The sequence below is a fragment of the Manacus candei genome, unplaced genomic scaffold (genome assembly GCF_025592945.1).
Source record: "Manacus candei isolate 608988 ecotype Guabito, Panama unplaced genomic scaffold, ASM2559294v1 h1tg000002l, whole genome shotgun sequence".
Taxonomy (NCBI): domain Eukaryota; kingdom Metazoa; phylum Chordata; class Aves; order Passeriformes; family Pipridae; genus Manacus; species Manacus candei.
The window spans coordinates 13,827,967-13,844,548 of record NW_026138050.1 but is presented as its reverse complement, the minus strand read 5'-3'; the positions used below and the strand labels follow the sequence as shown (position 1 = coordinate 13,844,548).

Here is a 16,582-nt window from a genome sequence, read left to right as displayed (position 1 = left end):
AGCACATTCCCTGTCTGTAGAGCTCACTGGCACGGGAGAGAGTGAAACCAAGAGCTCAGGAAGGGCTGAAGGAGGTTTGAAGTGTCCTGTGAAAGTCTGGAACAGTCTGGGTGACAAAAATCAATACCAACAACAGAAAAAAAAAAGTGGGGGGAGAGGTTTGGGGACCTAGGCTTGAGTCTTACAACTAGGCCTTAGCTTGCAACAGGCTGTTCTGGATCTCCCTATTGTAGAATTGGTTGTTGGTCCATCCAGCCTGGTTCTTGGTCAGTCCCAGGAGCCAGGTGCCTGTCACAGTCTCAGGATGTTTGCCTGGAGGGAGGAGGGCTCGGTGGGGAAGGGTCTGGGGGTGAGTGGGCTGATGGGCTGCTTCTCTCTGCAGATCATCGACCCCCTGGCCCGTGGCCGAGCTTTCCGCATGGCTGAGGACGCCGACGGCTGCAGCATCCCCCACACCCCCATCACCCCCGGGGCCACGTCCCTCTGCTCCTTCACCAGCTCCCGCTCGGGCTTCAACCGCCTGCCCCGGCGCCGCAAGCGCGAGTCTGTGGCCAAGATGAGCTTCCGAGCGGCCGCGGCGTTGGTGAAGGTACGGCGAGGGAAGGGGCGCAGGGAGGGTGGGGAGAGCCGTGCTGGAGGGCAGGAAACCCAGCCACCTCCTCTTGTGTTTCAGCCACGTGTCCAGGAGGCAGGACTGGCAAGAAGCGGGGATGGTGGCTCGGTTTTTGCTTTCCCTTTTGCTTTCCCTTTTTTTGCCTGGGGCCTTTTTTTGCCAACAACCTCAGAGCATTCCAGCAGGTCCAGTTCAGTCTGCCTGGACCTTTGGGTGGTCCAACTGCTCCTGGTGAGCAGTCATGGAACAGCAGAAATACCCAAGGCTATTACCATACAAGTCTCTTTATTCTTCCATGTGTCTGCTTTCCTGGGCCCAGTGACCTTTTTGCTGTGCCCAGTACCACCCATCACTGTGGTTTGGTCAGAGACATATGTGGTGGAGGAGCCTGGAGATGGGCACTGTGGATTGAGGAGCGGGGTCTCACCCGTGAGTCTCACCAGGAAGGTGTCACACATCAAGTCTGTTGTGCTCCACACACAAGCGTGAGGCAGCTCAGCACTTGGGCTCCCCGTGCACTGGCTGGGGTGGCCCTGTGTGTGGCTGGCAGTGACCTGGTGCCCCTTTCTCTGGCTCAGGGCCGCTCGGTGAAGGACAGCACGCTCAGGAGGGCTCAGCGGCGCAGCTTCACCCCGGCGAGTTTCCTGGAGGAGGACACGGTGGATTTTCCGGATGAGCTCGACACTTCTTTCTTCGCTCGGGTGAGGGGCAGGTCTGGCCTGGTGCTGGCCCCAAAGGCAGGGCAGGACTCTAGTCCTGGCAGGACTGTGTGTTGCAGGCAGCAGCACCGCTTTCTGCCAGGGCTGGTGTCACAAATGGGGTGTTGGCATCTTCTGATGGGACTTCTGTGTCTCTGCCCAGGAAGGAGTCCTTCATGAGGAGCTCTCTACTTACCCGGATGAAGTGTTTGAGTCGCCGTCAGAAGCTGCAATCAAAGATGCTGAGGTGAAACCTCCAGATCAGACGGATCTTACAGGAGGAGCCTTGGACAAAAACGAGCTCGAAAGAAGCCACTTACTACTGTGAGTATCTTCCTGGAAGCTGCCAAAGCCTAACATGGGGTGACCAACCCATCTGCAGTGGGACCTTCTGTGCAGAGGAAGCCATATGAGTGCTGTGGGTGCCTGGTGCAGAGCTCAGAGCATGGCAGTGATGGGTTTTCTTTAAAACCAGCTACCCAGGCGTGCGAAAGGTGACTCTGAGGCCACCTCTGCAGCCTCTCCAGCAACTTCCAGCCTCACCTAATGTGTTTCAGAGATTGTATAATGCCTTGAGGAAACAAAAGACACTTTAAATCAGCTGTGAGAGTGCTGGGGGGCCAGCCTTTGGCTATGGAGAGCGTAGCAAAGACAAGAAGGCTGTTGCCATTGCAACAGTCACCAGTAACTGTTGTCTTGCTCCAAGGAGCAGTGTGAAGCATTGCTGAGTGTCGAGCTGGGCTACATTCCTCACTTGAAACGGGAGAAAGGTGTGGCACTGATGCTGAGAGCCCTACAAATATGTGGGTGGTACTGTACTGTATGCCTAGATTTTTTCCACCTGAGTAACTGGTACTGAGTAATTGCTCCGTGTCGTTTCCGAGTCAGCTCTAGCTTAGCTGGCAGCTCACCCCAGCACAGAGCTCTGCTGGGTGTGAACATGGAGCAGACAGGGAGGTCCTTGTTGTGGTTCTGCTGCTCACAGCCCATCTTGCTGTGTTGGCGCTTTCCCTTCAAGTGTTTCCAAGAACTTGGCTCAGCCTTAACATAAGGGGAAGCAGCGAGTGGTGGGAGTTTGTTGTCACTCCTCTGAGACGGTTCCAGTCTTCTTGGCACCACTTGGATCTCCTCAAATAGCTGTATTTATTGAGGAAAATACATTTCTTTCACACTTCAGAGGGCTGTTATCAGAATCACGGTCGGGTGTCCTTTACGTGGCCAGGGGTTTGTTTTGGCACAGGCTCCCAGCCCAGCACAGGGAACACTGGGAAACAGCACCTCTGTAACACAGAAACCACTTCAACTCTGGGGCAAGTGGAATCTGCACCTTCTGTGGGAGGAGGACTTCCCAAGGGGAAGTTGGGATGTTAAAATGCATCTTCTGCAAGGTGCACTATATTGAAAAGAGCTGAAGTTTCCTGCAAGATTTTGGCTAAAGAGGTTCAGATTCTCCCTCATCCTGTTGCCTGCCCATTCTTCAGAGCTGTCATGCTCCCTCCAAGGTGCTCTGGTGATCTTTCAGCAAAAAGTTTGTTAGCTGGTTTCTCTCACCATCTCTGACAACTCCTGTCTGTGTGCAGAGTGGGACATTTAGGAAACCAGAGGAGGTCACCTGGACTAGATCACATGCCAGGGACATGCCTACTACGGTGCCAGGCAGTGAGGATGGTGAAATGGGAGGTTACTTGGCTTTTCTGATCAGGGATTGAATGCTGGAGACCTGAACCTCCACACTGCTGTTTAAGAGCAAGGAAATACAAAACTGTCTGGATATGATGGAGTCTTACAAAGCAAGTACTATTCACCAGTAAACTGTGCAGCCTTCATCAGATCTATTTTGGTAAAAAAGCCTCCTTTTAACTCAGTATGCTTGGGATTTTTATTGTGGTGTTGAAGCCTGGTTTTGTTGTTCTGAAAAACACACACATTGGTATAAATAAAGGGGGGAATGGAAGAGAGACTGTGAGAGGTAACTGGCACAGCTTGCAGCATGTGACAGTGCCACTTTCTTTTTTGGTTCTCCTGTCTGATTGGGTGGGCACAGGAGGTTTGATCTGCCAGTCCAGTCCCACTGAAGTGCTTTAAAGGTGGGGATTTACACTGCTGGGCTAAACTGCACTGCTGTTTCACAGCAGAGACCAGAGCAGGAGGAATGAAGTAGAGGAGGAAATTGATGTGCCTGAGGCTGCAGATGTGCCTGTTACTGGAACACTTTAAAGCCTTGAGAGCTCCTCAAGTGGGGCTTAGTTTGGCACAGCTGCTTTGTGCCACCTTCTGCGTGTCATCCTGTGCTTTCATCTGCTGGCCCCGTGCAACCCTTTGAAATGCAGCTTCCCCTTCAGGGCACCTTGTGTGCCCTCAGCAGTGGGCCAGGCAGAGGTTCTGCTGCCACCACGGAGCAGGGGAGGGCTGTTCCCCACGGCTGTCCTGCTTTTGGTTGCAGCCCCCTGGAGCGCGGCTGGAGGAAGCAGAAGGACGGGGGCCTGGCGCAGCCCAAGGTGCGCTTGCGGCAGGAGGTGGTGAGCGTGAGCCCCCAGAAGCGCGGGCAGCGCATCGCCGTGCCCGTCAGGAAGCTCTTTGCCAAGGAGAAGAGGCCCTACGGGCTGGGCATGGTGGGCAAGCTGACCAACAGGACGTACCGCAAGCGCATCGACAGCTACGTCAAGCGGCAGATCGAGGACATGGACGATCACAGGTGAGGCTGCAGCGGGGCAGGTCCCCAGCACAACCAGTGTGGGGTGAGGGCTGTTGCCCTCTGGTGACTCAGGGCACTGCCTGGGGGTGCTGCTGAGACCCCCCAGTGTGTATCCCTGGAGTACAGGGCCAGCTGCAGCAGGCAGCACCGTGTTGGTGTCACCGTGCACTGGGAGCTCACCCGGCTCCTCACGTTGCTTTGGGTGTCTGGATCTCTGCTGCCTGGAGGGACTGCAGGTCTCTGCCCCACCACCACTGTCCTGTGATGAACAGGAAGGCTCAGGTATCCTGTCTCTGATCATTCCCCTAGGGCCGTTATATCAGACACATGGCACAGTTTGGCACCAGGCTTCAGTGTTCTCAGGGATGTTTTCTTGGGAAAGGGTGGTTGTCTGGTGTAATGGGGGAGTCAGAGTAAACAAGGTCTGTCTGCCAGCAAGGCCTTAGATCATCACCTTCAGTCTGTGCATCCCTAGGTGATCCTGGCTGTGTACCCAGGTTTTGGCGAGGTCCCTGGGGAAAAGCAGCAGCTTTTCTCCTGTGTTCTGTGAGTAGGTGCAATATGCCTGGGTTTCTGCCTCTGATCTTTTCCCTTTACCTCCATCCAGGCCTTTCTTCACCTACTGGGTCACCTTTGTGCATTCCCTCATCACCATCCTCGCTGTGTGCATCTACGGCATCGCCCCTGTGGGGTTCTCACAACACGAAACTGTTGATTCAGTAAGTGAATCCCCCTCACTTGCCTGGAGTGTCTCAGCTTTCAGCTGCTGGCTCTTATGTCATAGTCTTCAGCATATTGGCTACTTGCCTGAGGGCCTTGATGGCTGAATTCTGGATGTCCAGCCGTGGGGGGCTGCCTGCAGCATCTCTGTGAGCCCCTAGACCGTCATCTCTCCCTCCTGCAGCCACCTTGCTCTTGATAGCAGATTATATCTGACACAAAGCATGGTGGGCTCTTCACAGGCTCTGCCTCTGGCTCTGGCTGTGCTGGCAGCACTTCCAAACAACTTGTTCCCCTCCTGGTGGAGACCAGAAGGATGTTCATGGCAGGGAAATATTTCAAACCTGGGCTAAGTTTTTGCAGCAGTCGCAGGATTTTGCTCCTGCCAGGAGCAAAACTGACCTGTTTGACTTTGAGGGCTGATCCTGAAGCTGTTGGTAGCCTTCCCACACGTTGTGAAAGGTCTCTGGGGTACAGTCGTGCCCTTGCTCCATGCAGGGAATGCCTGGGGAGTTTCTCACCTACGTGTCTGACAGCTTTCAGAGCACTGCCACCAGCACCTGGGCCTGCACTGCCAGCTGGGGCTGCCTGTGCTGCTGAGCTGTGTGAAGCTTTTTGCAGGCTCTCAGGCCACTCCCAGGTCTCCAGGCCTTGGAATTTCTTGAAAGCTGAAGTAGCCAGAGATAAGCATTTGAAGAGAAATGTTAAAATGAAGGTGCCCAAGTCTTGACAGGGGTTTACCTGTGATCCTGCAAAAGACCTGTTTGAGAAACCATGAGCCCAGTCATTGGCTGTGGGGATTTCTGTTCATCCTGGGGGCTGTTTCCACCAGCCCCTGCTGCTTGTCCTGCTGACCCTGTGGGCAGGAGCTCACAGGGCTCTTGCTTTCTCTCCTTGCAGGTCTTGCGGAACAGAGGGGTTTATGAAAACGTCAAGTATGTTCAGCAGGAAAACTTCTGGATCGGCCCCAGCTCAGTGAGTGCTGTTGGTGGCACTGTTGGTGGCACTGTTGGTGGGCAGATGGGGGACTGTGCCCTGCAGTTGTGCCATCCCAGGGACTGGAGCCCTCCACTGCTTGGAACTTGGGGATCTGCCATAACTGTCAGGGAGCAGCAGTGCTCCCAGCCCCAGCTACCTCACAGAATGGGCTGTCTGAGGCTGGGATGGACCTGGGCACTCCTACTTTGCACCCTGTCCCTACAAAGCCAAGCTTGGTGTTAGAGAAAATGCAGGAGTTGTATGGTGTGTGGACAGCTTTCCTGATGCCATTCCACCTGGGAAAGACAAAGATAAAGAAAGAATGTCCCAAAGTTTTTTCTTTCCCAGCCATGGGAAAGAAAATCCCTGAACTTTTGTTCTGGGCCCGTCTTCCAAGCAAATACCGAGAGTGTGCCTGGTGTGTGTTGGGCTTCATCATGCAGGACTTGGCCCTGGTCCCTTGAGTCTGGATAGGGCCACCCTGTGCAGTTCCCCCAGCCTGCTCTGCCCCTTGGCTGAGCTGGGTGTTTCCATCTCTGCCAGGAGGCCCTGATCCACCTGGGGGCCAAGTTCTCACCGTGCATGAGGCAGGACCAGCAAGTGCACAGCTTCATCAGCGCCAAGAGGGAGAAGGAGAAGCACTCGGCCTGTTGTGTGCGGAACGACAAGTCGGGCTGCGTGCAGACCTCAGAGGAGGAGTGCTCAGTGAGTGCCAGGGCCCCTTCCCTGCTGCCCCTGGTGCTTCTCCCTCCCTGGGCTTCATGGTGACACCTCTCCTCTCTCCTGCAGTCCACGCTGGCCGTGTGGGTGAAGTGGCCCCACCACCCCAGCACGCCGATGCTGGCAGGGAACAAGAGGCAGTTCGGGTCTGTTTGTCATCAGGACCCCAGGTAGGTCCTGCCTGGCCCAGCTGCCATCCTGGGGGATGGGGCCAATGGTGAGTCAGCCCCAGGCCAGTGGGTTGCTGGCTGGGACAGCAGCTGCTCTGCAGACCAAGGGATATGGGGCAGTGATGTCCCTGCCTGTCCTGACGACTGCAGGGGAGGCTCAGGCAGAGTGTGACTGTATTTCTGCTCGCCCCTGGTCTCCACTGGTGTTGCTGCCCACCTGTACAGTTGCTGTTGTGAGCTGTGGGTGCCTTCCTCATCCCACTCCCTCTCCTCCCCTGCTCCCCACACACACAGGGGTGCAGCAGTTCCCAGCACACCTCTGCCCCCAGCCCTGCCAGCTGCTGGGTGGCACTGCACAGTCACTGGGGGCTGATGTAGAGCTGAGAGCAGCTCAATTCCCACTCTCTGGGTGTGTCCACCTGGAAGGGATCCAGCTGGTTGCTGGGCAGCTGCCTGCTCTCCTGCCTTTGTGCTGCAGCCGTGACTAGAAGGAGGCTGTGGCTTTGATGAGCACGGTCTTGGCTGATCTGGGGGACAGAGGGGAGCTGTGGGATGGCAGCCTTGGGACAGGGACAGTGTGGGAATCCTGCCTGGTGCTGGGGAAAGGTTCTTCAGGCTGATTGTGCTCTGTTGCTGCAGGGTGTGTGAGCAGCCAGCCTCGATGGAGCCCCACGAGTGGCCAGACGACATCACCAAGTGGCCGGTGAGCATCCCGGGAGGCACAGAGCCTGCAGGGCAGCTGGAACATGGCCCTGGCATCCCCCTGTGCAGAGCCACAGCTGTGCTGGTGGAAGGGCAGGGCCTCTGGTGCAGCTTCTGCTGCTTGTCACAAGCACCAGCTCAGGGCAGCCATGGTCTGCCTCACCAAGGCTCAGAGCCCTCCAACAACACAAGTTGCCCTGTGCCAACTGAAGCCCTGGGCCCTACCAGGGTAACAGGAGGATGGAAACCAGCTCAGCCTCAGGGCTGGAGAGGAGGTGGCAACTGATGCTCAGGCAGATGGAGTATCAGGCAGCATCCTGCTGTCAGAGGGAGGCCTCTGTCTGGGAACTGGCTTCTTCCCAAGGGGCTGTTTTGACTTTATCCAGGCAACTGTTGTTGTTTTCTAGATCTGCACAAAAAACAGTGCTGGGAATTACACCAACCACCTCCACATGGACTGTGTGATTACAGGCAGGCCCTGCTGCATTGGGACCAAAGGAAGGTAAGGAGTTCTGCCTGTGTGGAGGGGCTGGGTGTTGGGGTGAGACACAGGGGGTCTTTTCAGGTTGTAGACACAGCCATTTGTCCTCCTTGTCCTTTCCACACACAGCCCAGAGCCCTGCTGGGAAGGGGAGTTGGACAGAGAGCCAGGACAGGTCTCCCAGCCGGAGCAGGACTCTGGGATGAGCAGGAGATAACAGCCAGCATGAGGTGCAGCAGGGTATCTCACTCAACTGGTCCTGCAGTTTGGAGGGACTTGGATCATAAGGGATTAAATAATTCTGCTGAGGAGTTCTGGGAATGTCCAGCTACATTGGCCCCAACCTGCAGTCCACAAGCACTCAAAGGACATGCCAGGAAACGACGGGCTCTGGGTTTGCAAAAGAGGAAGATGCTGTTCTTCCTCAGCTGCTCCTGAGCTTGAGTAGTTACCTAGTGCTTGGGCCTGGCTTTCCCTCCTGGGGAGAAAAATCAGTGCTGTCCCAAGGAGTTTCTCTGTCCCTGAAGGTCATAACCAGGATGCTCCTGGCCTAGGCCCCCTTTCCACTCTGGCAGCTGCAGAGGCACAAGACTCCCCCAGCCTGAGACAGCTTCCCCAGGCTGTGGTGGTTCTCAGCTGTAAATAGCTCAGCTTTGGCACCTGTTTTGGAGCCTCTGTGTGCTGGTCTGTGGAGGTGAGGCAGGGATCCCTGTGGGAGAGAAGCAGGAGGGGTGAGTGGAGAGTGGCACTGGGCTAAATGGGAATGTATTTGTGCCTCTGCTGAGACACTACAGCAGCTGAAGGCATCAGTTCTCACAGATGGGATGAGACAAGGGGGAATGGGCAGCCTGAGAAGGGCACAGGAGTGATCCATTGTCCCTTCCACGTGTGACTTGTGCCTCCTGCAGGTGTGAAATAACCTCCCGGGAGTATTGTGAATTTATGCGGGGCTATTTCCACGAGGAGGCAACGCTCTGCTCTCAGGTGAGTGTGGGGCTGGGGGGTTGTATGGCTGCCCTTCTCCCTCCAGTTCCCCTTGGCAGCTTGGCAAGGTCTGAGGGGTGACAGTGCTGCAGTGTGGGTGGCAGGCCTGTGTCCTGTCCCGCCCTGAGCCTGCGGGAAGCTGCTGATCCAGACTGGAGTGGCAGAGCTGGCTGCATCTGTAGCTCTTTGGAGGCCATTTCAGGACTTGGGCTGGCAGCTGTGGGAGCCCAGCACAGGACCAGTGTGTAGGCAGGGGGAGAAGGCACCTGTCCTGCTCCATGAGTGAGCAGATGCCTTAGCTGTGTGTGCTGGGGTGGAGAATGAGCATAAAGCTGCCACAGGGAAGGGTGGGTCACATGTCACTTGGTGCTGGAATTTGGTTCAGCAGAGAAGCAGGAGGAGCCCTCTGCCAGAGATACCTGCAGGCTCTGCCCTGGCCTTGGTGAAGGGCCCCTGACATCCCTGCTCCTGCCCTAGGTGCACTGCATGGATGACGTCTGTGGGCTCCTCCCTTTCCTAAACCCAGAAGTCCCCGACCAGTTCTACCGCCTCTGGCTCTCGCTTTTCCTCCATGCTGGGTAAGCAGAGGGGTAAAACTTCCCCTGTCTGGGTGGGGGAACCCTCAGCCCTGGGGTTGCTGAGTTGCTCTGGCTGTCCCTGCCCAGGGGACTCGGGGGTGCTGAGCTGTGGCCCCTGCCAAGGTTTACCATCCTGTGTTTGCTGGGAGGGATTACTGGCGTGGGCAAGACCAGAGCAGGAGCTCTGAGCAAGGCTGGGGACAGAACACGAGCACAGGGGTGACTTCAGTGGCTGCTGCTTCAGCTCCTGTACTCTGCACTTGGCAGGATCCTGCACTGTCTGGTTTCAGTCTGTTTCCAAATGACGATCCTGCGGGACCTGGAGAAGCTGGCAGGGTGGCACCGCATCTCTATCATCTACCTTCTCAGTGGCATCACTGGGAACCTTGCCAGTGCAATATTTCTACCCTACAGAGCAGAGGTGGGTCTCCTGCAGACCAGGGTCCTGGTAACTTGCCCTGAATACAACCCTCCTCTCCGTGGCTGTGCCTCTGGGGCAGAGGCAGAGATGCCAGAGCTGGCTCGTCCCTGCAGCGCAGCCTTGGCACATGGGGAGCTAGAAGATGGCACTACACCATCAGCAGCAACATCCCCCAGAGCACCCTGGGCTTTCCCAGTCACTGGCCTGGGCTGGCTGCAGGAAGAAAGCTGCCCCATAACAAATGGGGAGTTGCCAACCATGGGGTAGGAGAGGCCTCGGGCAGGCTGGGAATCAAGTGCTGTAGCTGGTGCCAGAGACCCTCCACGTGAGAGTGGCACGAGAGGGGCAAAGGGCAGAGCTCAGCTTGCCCACAGAAGACTGCATGGCAGGACCATCTTCCAGGTCCTTCTGTAAAGAAAAGTGCATGGTGGGTGGGGGGAGCCAGGGGATTGCCTTCAAGGGCTTCTCTTCTCTGGCAACTTAAACCAGATCTGCCCTCCTTAAATACAAAGTCTGTTCTGGGGATTGCTGGCCTCACACCTTGGCCCTAAATCCAACCAGGCCCCTTTACTCCTTGCATCCCATTACAGGGATGAAGTTGAAGGCTGCAGTGTCTCTTCCCCAAGAAACACTGAACAAGGAGTTGAGTAACAAGTAACTGATGCCTGGGGCTGGCTGTAGAGGCCAGGGAGACAGCACGAGCCTGACCTTATCTGTAATGCTCTTCTTCTGCAGGTTGGCCCTGCAGGATCCCAGTTTGGGATTCTGGCCTGTCTCTTTGTGGAGCTCTTCCAGAGTTGGCAAATCCTGGCACGCCCATGGAGGGCTTTCTTCAAGCTGCTGGCTGTGGTGCTCTTTCTTTTTGCCTTTGGCCTCCTGCCTTGGATTGATAATTTCGCTCACATTTCAGGATTTATCAGCGGATTCTTCCTCTCCTTTGCCTTCCTGCCCTACATTAGCTTTGGGAAGTTTGATTTATATAGGAAACGGTGCCAAATTATAGTTTTCCAGCTCATCTTCATTGCACTCTTCTCAGGACTCGTGATTCTGTTCTATTTCTACCCCATCAAGTGCGAGTGGTGCGAGTTCCTCACTTGTATACCCTTCACAGACAAATTCTGCGAGAAATACGACCTGGACGCGCAGCTCCACTGAAAGGCAAAGACTGGCCTCTCGAGCAGGCCCTGGAGATGGACTGTCTTTGCATTTGCTGTGCCAGTTCCATGGGGACAAAGCCTCTAATCCAGTGACACTTCTAACCCTGCCCGTGGTTAATTTAAACTGTCTCCTTAGCACTTGGCAGGCATGTTTTGCCTTATCTCAGAAGACTCTGAAAACAGAACGTTTGTGCCTTGTTCAATTGTATTGAACCTTTTCTGCTGCCATTATTTTTATTACACTAGTTTCAATACTACATTTTTAACCAGAGTTGTTTACTACTGCTAAGGTGGTGATTAAACAGTGAGGTAGCGTTTTAGCTACTGTTAATTGTTCTGCATAGTCTGTGCCTGTGTTTGTTACTTAATCTCACTTACACTGTTCCATGTCCCAGGAGAATCAATCCCCTCTGAGCACCAAAACCAGCCAGATGCAGATCTGCAGCTGGAAATAAGGGCCTGAAAAGCTTCAGAAAACTAGAGGGTCTCTTTAATCCCTGGAATTGTGTTCCACGTACAAACAACAACCACAAAAAACATGTGAGAATGTCCAGTCAACAGAGTTTGCTCCTCTTCAGAGTGTTAAACCTTTTCCTCCAGGAAAGTGCTGAATCCACAGTCTGGTCTTGGTAGGGCTGGTTTGTCTGCTCTCTCTCTGTTAAGGAAAGAAAATATTTGGCAGTGAAAATGGTTGCTGCATGCTGGGCTCTTACCACCACACTGCCCTGACTGTCCAGGAGGGATCAGCCAGTGCCACAGGTGGCTGCTCGGAGGGCACATATGTGGATGCTGCAAATGTTGAAAGAAGAAGGAAAGGTTACTGTGGTCACAAAGCAACAGTTTCTAACTGAGCTACCTGGAGCAGCAAAACAAAAACCCAAAGGTTTGCACAAGCTGCTCTTCCCATTGCTCTTCCACCCCTGTGATTGTGTTTTTAGAGACATAATTTTAAACTCACTAAGCTTGAGAATCTTGGCCACATCTTGTGTTTGCATGCACAACTTTCTAAAAATAGCAGTATTACGTCTGCATGAGTTACAAACAGGTACATACATGTGGCTGCTAATGCTTCCTGTGCTGGAGGTGTTCTTAGAGGCATAAGCTGCACAGAAATATCATGACCAAAAGTTGCCCAGCAATCTGTCCTGTCTCCTGAGAACAGTGAATCAGCTGAACTCAAGTTTCTATAAGCCAGGAAAAATGGACAAACTGGGAGTCAAAAACTACAGGCTATGTAAGCTGAGGTCCCTTTCCTAATTCCTCATAGCTTGCAGTAATTGAGAAGAATGTCTCAATCCACATCCACTGTGGCACAGCAACAAACACGCTGTGTTTGCTCGTTGCATTTGCCTGGGTGCACCAGAGGGACATTTCTGTTGGCTGCAGGTGCTCAGGGTGGCACAGGAGTGGGAGGGGCAGGCTGGCAGAGCAGGAACTCAGGGATTACAGTCTGAGGCTCACAGAAGGACCTGAGTGCCCTGGTGATGACCATCATCTGTCATACAGACACCTTCCTCCTCCCAGGGATTCATCAGCATCCAGCCACGCTCCTGACAGATTCCCAGACATTTAAGAAGCCTAAAAGAAAGAAGTGTCCTAGAAGCAATCCCAGCAAAGTAACATGTTTAATGAATCTCAAGACACTGTGAGAGCAGATTCAGTCTAAACATAAAAGTACAGTTAGAGATGCCACTGCCAGCACTGAGACATCCCTGCTGCTGCTCCCAGTGTGTGCTACCTGAAACAGCTGAATTATCACTCCCTACCCTGAGAGGAGCACAAACACCAACACCAGGATATGGAAACAGGCCACAGCCTCATGCAGGAACGCTCTGCAACAGCAGCTGCTCTGAGCCTGAACACCATGGCCCAGGGAAAAAGATGAAGAACATCGAGGACTTACCCAACAGGTCACTTCCGAAGCTTCTTTATGAAGCTGACCTCATCCCTGTTCCTGATGCCATACCTGAACAGAGAGTTATGCTGTTATATGCCAGTTTCCCAGGAAAAACGACCTTTTAAATTCTATAGTCTCCTCTTTCCCAGGGGCAGATGGACTCCTACGATCACAGGACACAGTAAAATTCTCCCATGCTGCCAGCCCTGAAGGATCTGATCATCTGCCTTTACCTCCAACCACCCCTTAAATGCCACATCTGTCACCCATTGCTTGGTCTTCCAAGGTCAGCTTTGCTGTCTTGCTAAATTTGTAATACTTCAGACCACCTTTTCTCACTGATCTGCACACAGGCTGGCACATCCAGCACTGCTGTATGGAACAGCAGAATGCTTGAAAGTGCTTCATCCCTCCTCATTCCCAAGAATGGGCATGGAAATGTGGGAGTCACCTGCCAGTGTTGTTAGCAGATTGTCTCTGAGAGGTGGCTGAGCAGGTCTAAAGATCAACACACATATCCTTAGTTTGCTCTTTCCTTGGCATTCTCCGTGGATGTTAAGGGGTTGGAATGGACTTTAAAGATCATCTAGTCCCAACTCCCCTGGGCCACGTGCAGGGGCACCTCCCACTAGACCAGCTCCCTCAAGGCCTTGTCCAACCTGGCTTTGAACACTGCCAGGGCTGGGGCATCCACAGCCTCCCTGGGCAAGCTGTACCAGTTCTTATTCCCTCCTCCTTTGTTCCAAATCAGCAGCTCTGCAAGGCTGAGTGTCACCTATTCTTCAGGAGTGTGGGAGGGACGATCAAGAGCTGTGAGTCCCAGTGCCTGGGGTGGTCTGAACTGGATAAGCACAGCACAGGATGGTGATGGCTGAGGAACCCCCCCAAGGCCATCCTGTCCTGCAGAGAGCCTCTCAGTGTGCCTGTCCCCGCTCCCAGCGCAGGACCCCCCTGAGCCAGGGCACAGCCTCAGCCCCGCCTGTGGGGATGCTGCAGGGCACCCACGGGGCCTCTCAGCCCCCCAGAACACACCCAGAACTCACTCTCGCAGCTTCTTTCTGTCATCCGCCAGCTTCTCTCCAGCGTAGGTCAAGTGGTACGTCCTCCATATGTACTTCCTGGGGGAAAAACACTCAGGGGGAGCCACGGGAGAGCGGGACAGGGTTGGGACGCGCTCCAGACCCCGCTCCCGGCCCCGCTCACCAGCTGAGGTGCTGGACGCCGCCCTGCCGCGCCTGCCGCAGCTGGAAGTGCCTCCGCAGCGCCTTCTTCAGCTCCAGCACCGAGGCGTTCTGCACCACCACCACGGCTGCGGGGGCACGGCCGCTCAGAGCCCGCTCCGAGCCCGCGCCGTGCCCGCCCCGCAGCCCCGCCCGCCCCGCAGCCCCGCACGCACGCACGGTCTCGCCGTCCGCCTTGCAGACCCGCACGGTCATGGCCTGCCCGTACTCCAGGGCCACCTGCGAGCCGATCTCCTCCGCCGTCACCTGCGGGGGCCCGGGGGGTTCGTGAGCCCGCGCCCCGCCCGCCCCGCGCCCCCGGCCCGGCCCGGCCCCACCTGCGGCGGGAGGTCGCAGAGCAGCGGGTCCTGCACCAGCCGCGCCAGCGCCGCCTGGAACAGCTCCAGCACCTCGGCGTGGGCCAGCTCCTGGGCCAGCTCCTGGGTCAGCTCCTCCGCCGGCCCCTCCGCCGGCTCCTCCGCCGCCGCCATCGCCGGAAGGGGCGGGGGGCTCGGCGGAACCCGCGATGCTGCTCTTCTGCCCGGCCTGCGGGAACGTGCTGGTGGCCGAGGAGGGGCCGCGCTGCCACCGCTTCGCCTGCACCACCTGCCCCTACGTGCGCAATGTCACCAGGAAGGTACCGGGGGCGCGGGGGGTGACCGGGGCGGGGGGGGTTGGCGGTCCCCGCTGAGCTCTCCCGGTCCCGCAGGTGACCAGCAGGAAGTACCCGCGGCTGAAGGAGGTGGACGATGTGCTGGGCGGCGCCGCGGCCTGGGAGAACGTGGACTCCACGGCAGGTCGGGGCCGGGCCGGGGGGCCGAGGAGGGGCCGGGCGGGGGTCGGGTCCGCCCTGCCCTGCCCTGCCCTGACGGGCGCTCTCTCTGTCCCGCAGAGCCGTGCCCCAAGTGCGAGCACCCCCGCGCCTACTTCATGCAGATCCAGACGCGCTCGGCCGACGAGCCCATGACCACGTTCTACAAGTGCTGCAACCCGCAGTGCGGGCACCGCTGGCGGGACTGAGGGGGCTGCGGGGATGGGGCGCGGGGGTCCCGCCGCTGCAATAAACCTGGCACTGGGTGCGAGGAACCGTCTGCGGCGTGGTTGCTTTAGCCCTGCTCCGAGCCGCGGGCACAGCTGCGAACAGCAGGCTCCGAGAGGGTGTTTTGCCTGTGCGGCGGCCCCGGGCAGGCCCTCAGCTCCCACAGTGAAAGCACAGCGTGAGACTCGTGCCCTGCACACCAAGGAACCAGAGCTGGAAATGCAGGCGGGCCTGAAGGTAAATAAGCTGAAGGGTGGTGATGAAACCCCAGCACTGAGCCAGCTGCTGTGCCACGGCACAGAAGGCAAAGCAAAGGTGAAGCGTTTCCTCTCTTGTGTTACAGGTTTTTTTACTGATCCTATAAGAAAAATGGCAGAGGGATTTTGACGTAACAAAAGGAAATGTAAAACTTAGTACTGTCTGTTGAAATAAAATTCAGCATCTATAAAGGCAGAATTATGAATGTGCAAACACAGCTTCAGTGTTCAGAGCTAGGGAGTCTAGCAGCACAATGAGCTGTTTGCATACTGTGTAGTGCAATGAACTACATTGTTCTTAGAGACCCTGAGTCTTTCAACTACTTTGAACAGAATGGAATCCTTACTGGAAAGGTTCTAAAAGCATTCAAGATGTAATATCCAGAATTACTAGGTGTTCATCTATAACCTGACAGTTTCTCTGTGCAAAACTGTGCTCTCTGTGTTACAGAGAGGAAAAATCCAAAATGGGACCTTTGCTGTGACCTGTGGAAACGCCCTAAGTTAAATCAGGAACCACAAACTATACACCCTGCAAGCAGTTATTGGTGAAAAGATAATATACTTCAAGCAGGATCACGTATTACTTCTGTCTTAACATCAAACTTTATTCTCAGTTTAAATACATTCAGAAGTAAAAAGGATAAATAACTTAATAAAAACATAATGGAGCAAAAACTGCAGCGTTTCATCTGCATTAATGCTCCCTCCTACAGGCCAAGCCAATTTGATATGACTCAGCTTTACCTCCTATACAGGGATAATCTGCACCCACTTATTCCAGTTCACTTCAGAGGGGAACACTCTCCCCAGCCTGAGGGTACAGTCTATCGTGGGCTCGTAGTAGATCGTTGGGGTTTCACTCAGTTTGGGATTGCTGAGTTGTTCTTCCACAGCTGGCTGAGAGAAGAGTGACACTGGGGATGGCTTTTTCAGGTAGAATCGTCTGATGCAACCCAGAGTTTCCAGACCCTGTGGAAAAATTCACATATTTTAGTGCGGGCAGTTGCAGTGGGGGAAAAAAAAAATGCCCTGAATGCTGCTCTACCTACGGTGTTCTCAGAAATGCTGGGCAATTTATACCAAAAGTGGCTTCCCTTGAGCCCCTCAGGGGAAGTCTTGCTTACAGGAAGGGCTGCAGTGTCACTGCTGCGCTTAAGATTTTGAATTCTTATAGGAAAAAAAAAATGTAAGTCAAGATTTAATTTCCAAAGTAGCAGTGGTGGCAGTCAAACTTCATGATGGGAAAAAA

General features: G+C 55.0%; 4 protein-coding genes across 12 annotated transcripts in view; 2 read left to right on the top strand and 2 right to left on the bottom strand.

The window, feature by feature from the left end:
- Positions 1-11,257, top strand: part of RHBDF1 (rhomboid 5 homolog 1) — a 36,461-nt gene extending 25,204 nt beyond the window's left edge. For all 5 annotated transcript variants that reach the window (XM_051782278.1, XM_051782258.1, XM_051782268.1 and 2 more), the window contains 14 exons: positions 383-589; positions 1,192-1,314; positions 1,475-1,635; positions 3,755-4,006; positions 4,614-4,725; positions 5,627-5,701; positions 6,248-6,409; positions 6,494-6,594; positions 7,234-7,297; positions 7,704-7,798; positions 8,686-8,761; positions 9,239-9,339; positions 9,607-9,760; positions 10,496-11,257. In XM_051782278.1, the coding sequence (XP_051638238.1) occupies positions 383-589; positions 1,192-1,314; positions 1,475-1,635; positions 3,755-4,006; positions 4,614-4,725; positions 5,627-5,701; positions 6,248-6,409; positions 6,494-6,594; positions 7,234-7,297; positions 7,704-7,798; positions 8,686-8,761; positions 9,239-9,339; positions 9,607-9,760; positions 10,496-10,915 (2,103 nt within the window). In that variant the 3' untranslated portion in view covers positions 10,916-11,257. The remainder of the gene's footprint in view (positions 1-382; positions 590-1,191; positions 1,315-1,474; positions 1,636-3,754; positions 4,007-4,613; positions 4,726-5,626; positions 5,702-6,247; positions 6,410-6,493; positions 6,595-7,233; positions 7,298-7,703; positions 7,799-8,685; positions 8,762-9,238; positions 9,340-9,606; positions 9,761-10,495) is intronic.
- Positions 11,258-11,385: 128 nt separating this feature from the next.
- On the bottom strand, positions 11,386-14,525 carry SNRNP25 (small nuclear ribonucleoprotein U11/U12 subunit 25). 3 transcript variants are annotated; one of them, XM_051782437.1, is made up of 6 exons: positions 14,373-14,525; positions 14,211-14,301; positions 14,018-14,123; positions 13,858-13,932; positions 12,817-12,883; positions 11,386-11,570 (listed from the first exon to the last, which is right to left on the bottom strand). In XM_051782437.1, the coding sequence occupies exons 1-5, from the start codon at positions 14,523-14,525 to the stop codon at positions 12,829-12,831; spliced, it is 480 nt and encodes a 159-aa protein (XP_051638397.1). In that variant the 3' UTR covers positions 11,386-11,570; positions 12,817-12,828. The 3 variants fall into 3 exon arrangements, with proteins under 3 accessions (XP_051638397.1, XP_051638388.1, XP_051638378.1); XM_051782428.1 differs by having other exon boundaries at positions 11,386-11,575; positions 12,821-12,883; XM_051782418.1 differs by having other exon boundaries at positions 11,386-11,572; positions 12,821-12,883.
- Positions 14,526-14,534: 9 nt separating this feature from the next.
- POLR3K (RNA polymerase III subunit K) lies at positions 14,535-15,116 on the top strand. The gene is made up of 3 exons (XM_051782489.1): positions 14,535-14,671; positions 14,744-14,831; positions 14,927-15,116. Exons 1-3 carry the CDS (start codon positions 14,561-14,563, stop codon positions 15,052-15,054), a joined length of 327 nt encoding a protein of 108 aa, XP_051638449.1. The 5' UTR covers positions 14,535-14,560; the 3' UTR covers positions 15,055-15,116.
- A 772-nt stretch (positions 15,117-15,888) lies between these two features.
- The window catches only part of GTF3C1 (general transcription factor IIIC subunit 1), a 39,764-nt gene continuing 39,070 nt past the window's right edge, over positions 15,889-16,582 (bottom strand). For all 3 annotated transcript variants that reach the window (XM_051782224.1, XM_051782232.1, XM_051782240.1), the window contains one exon: positions 15,889-16,302. In XM_051782224.1, the coding sequence (XP_051638184.1) occupies positions 16,081-16,302 (222 nt within the window). In that variant the 3' untranslated portion in view covers positions 15,889-16,080. The remainder of the gene's footprint in view (positions 16,303-16,582) is intronic.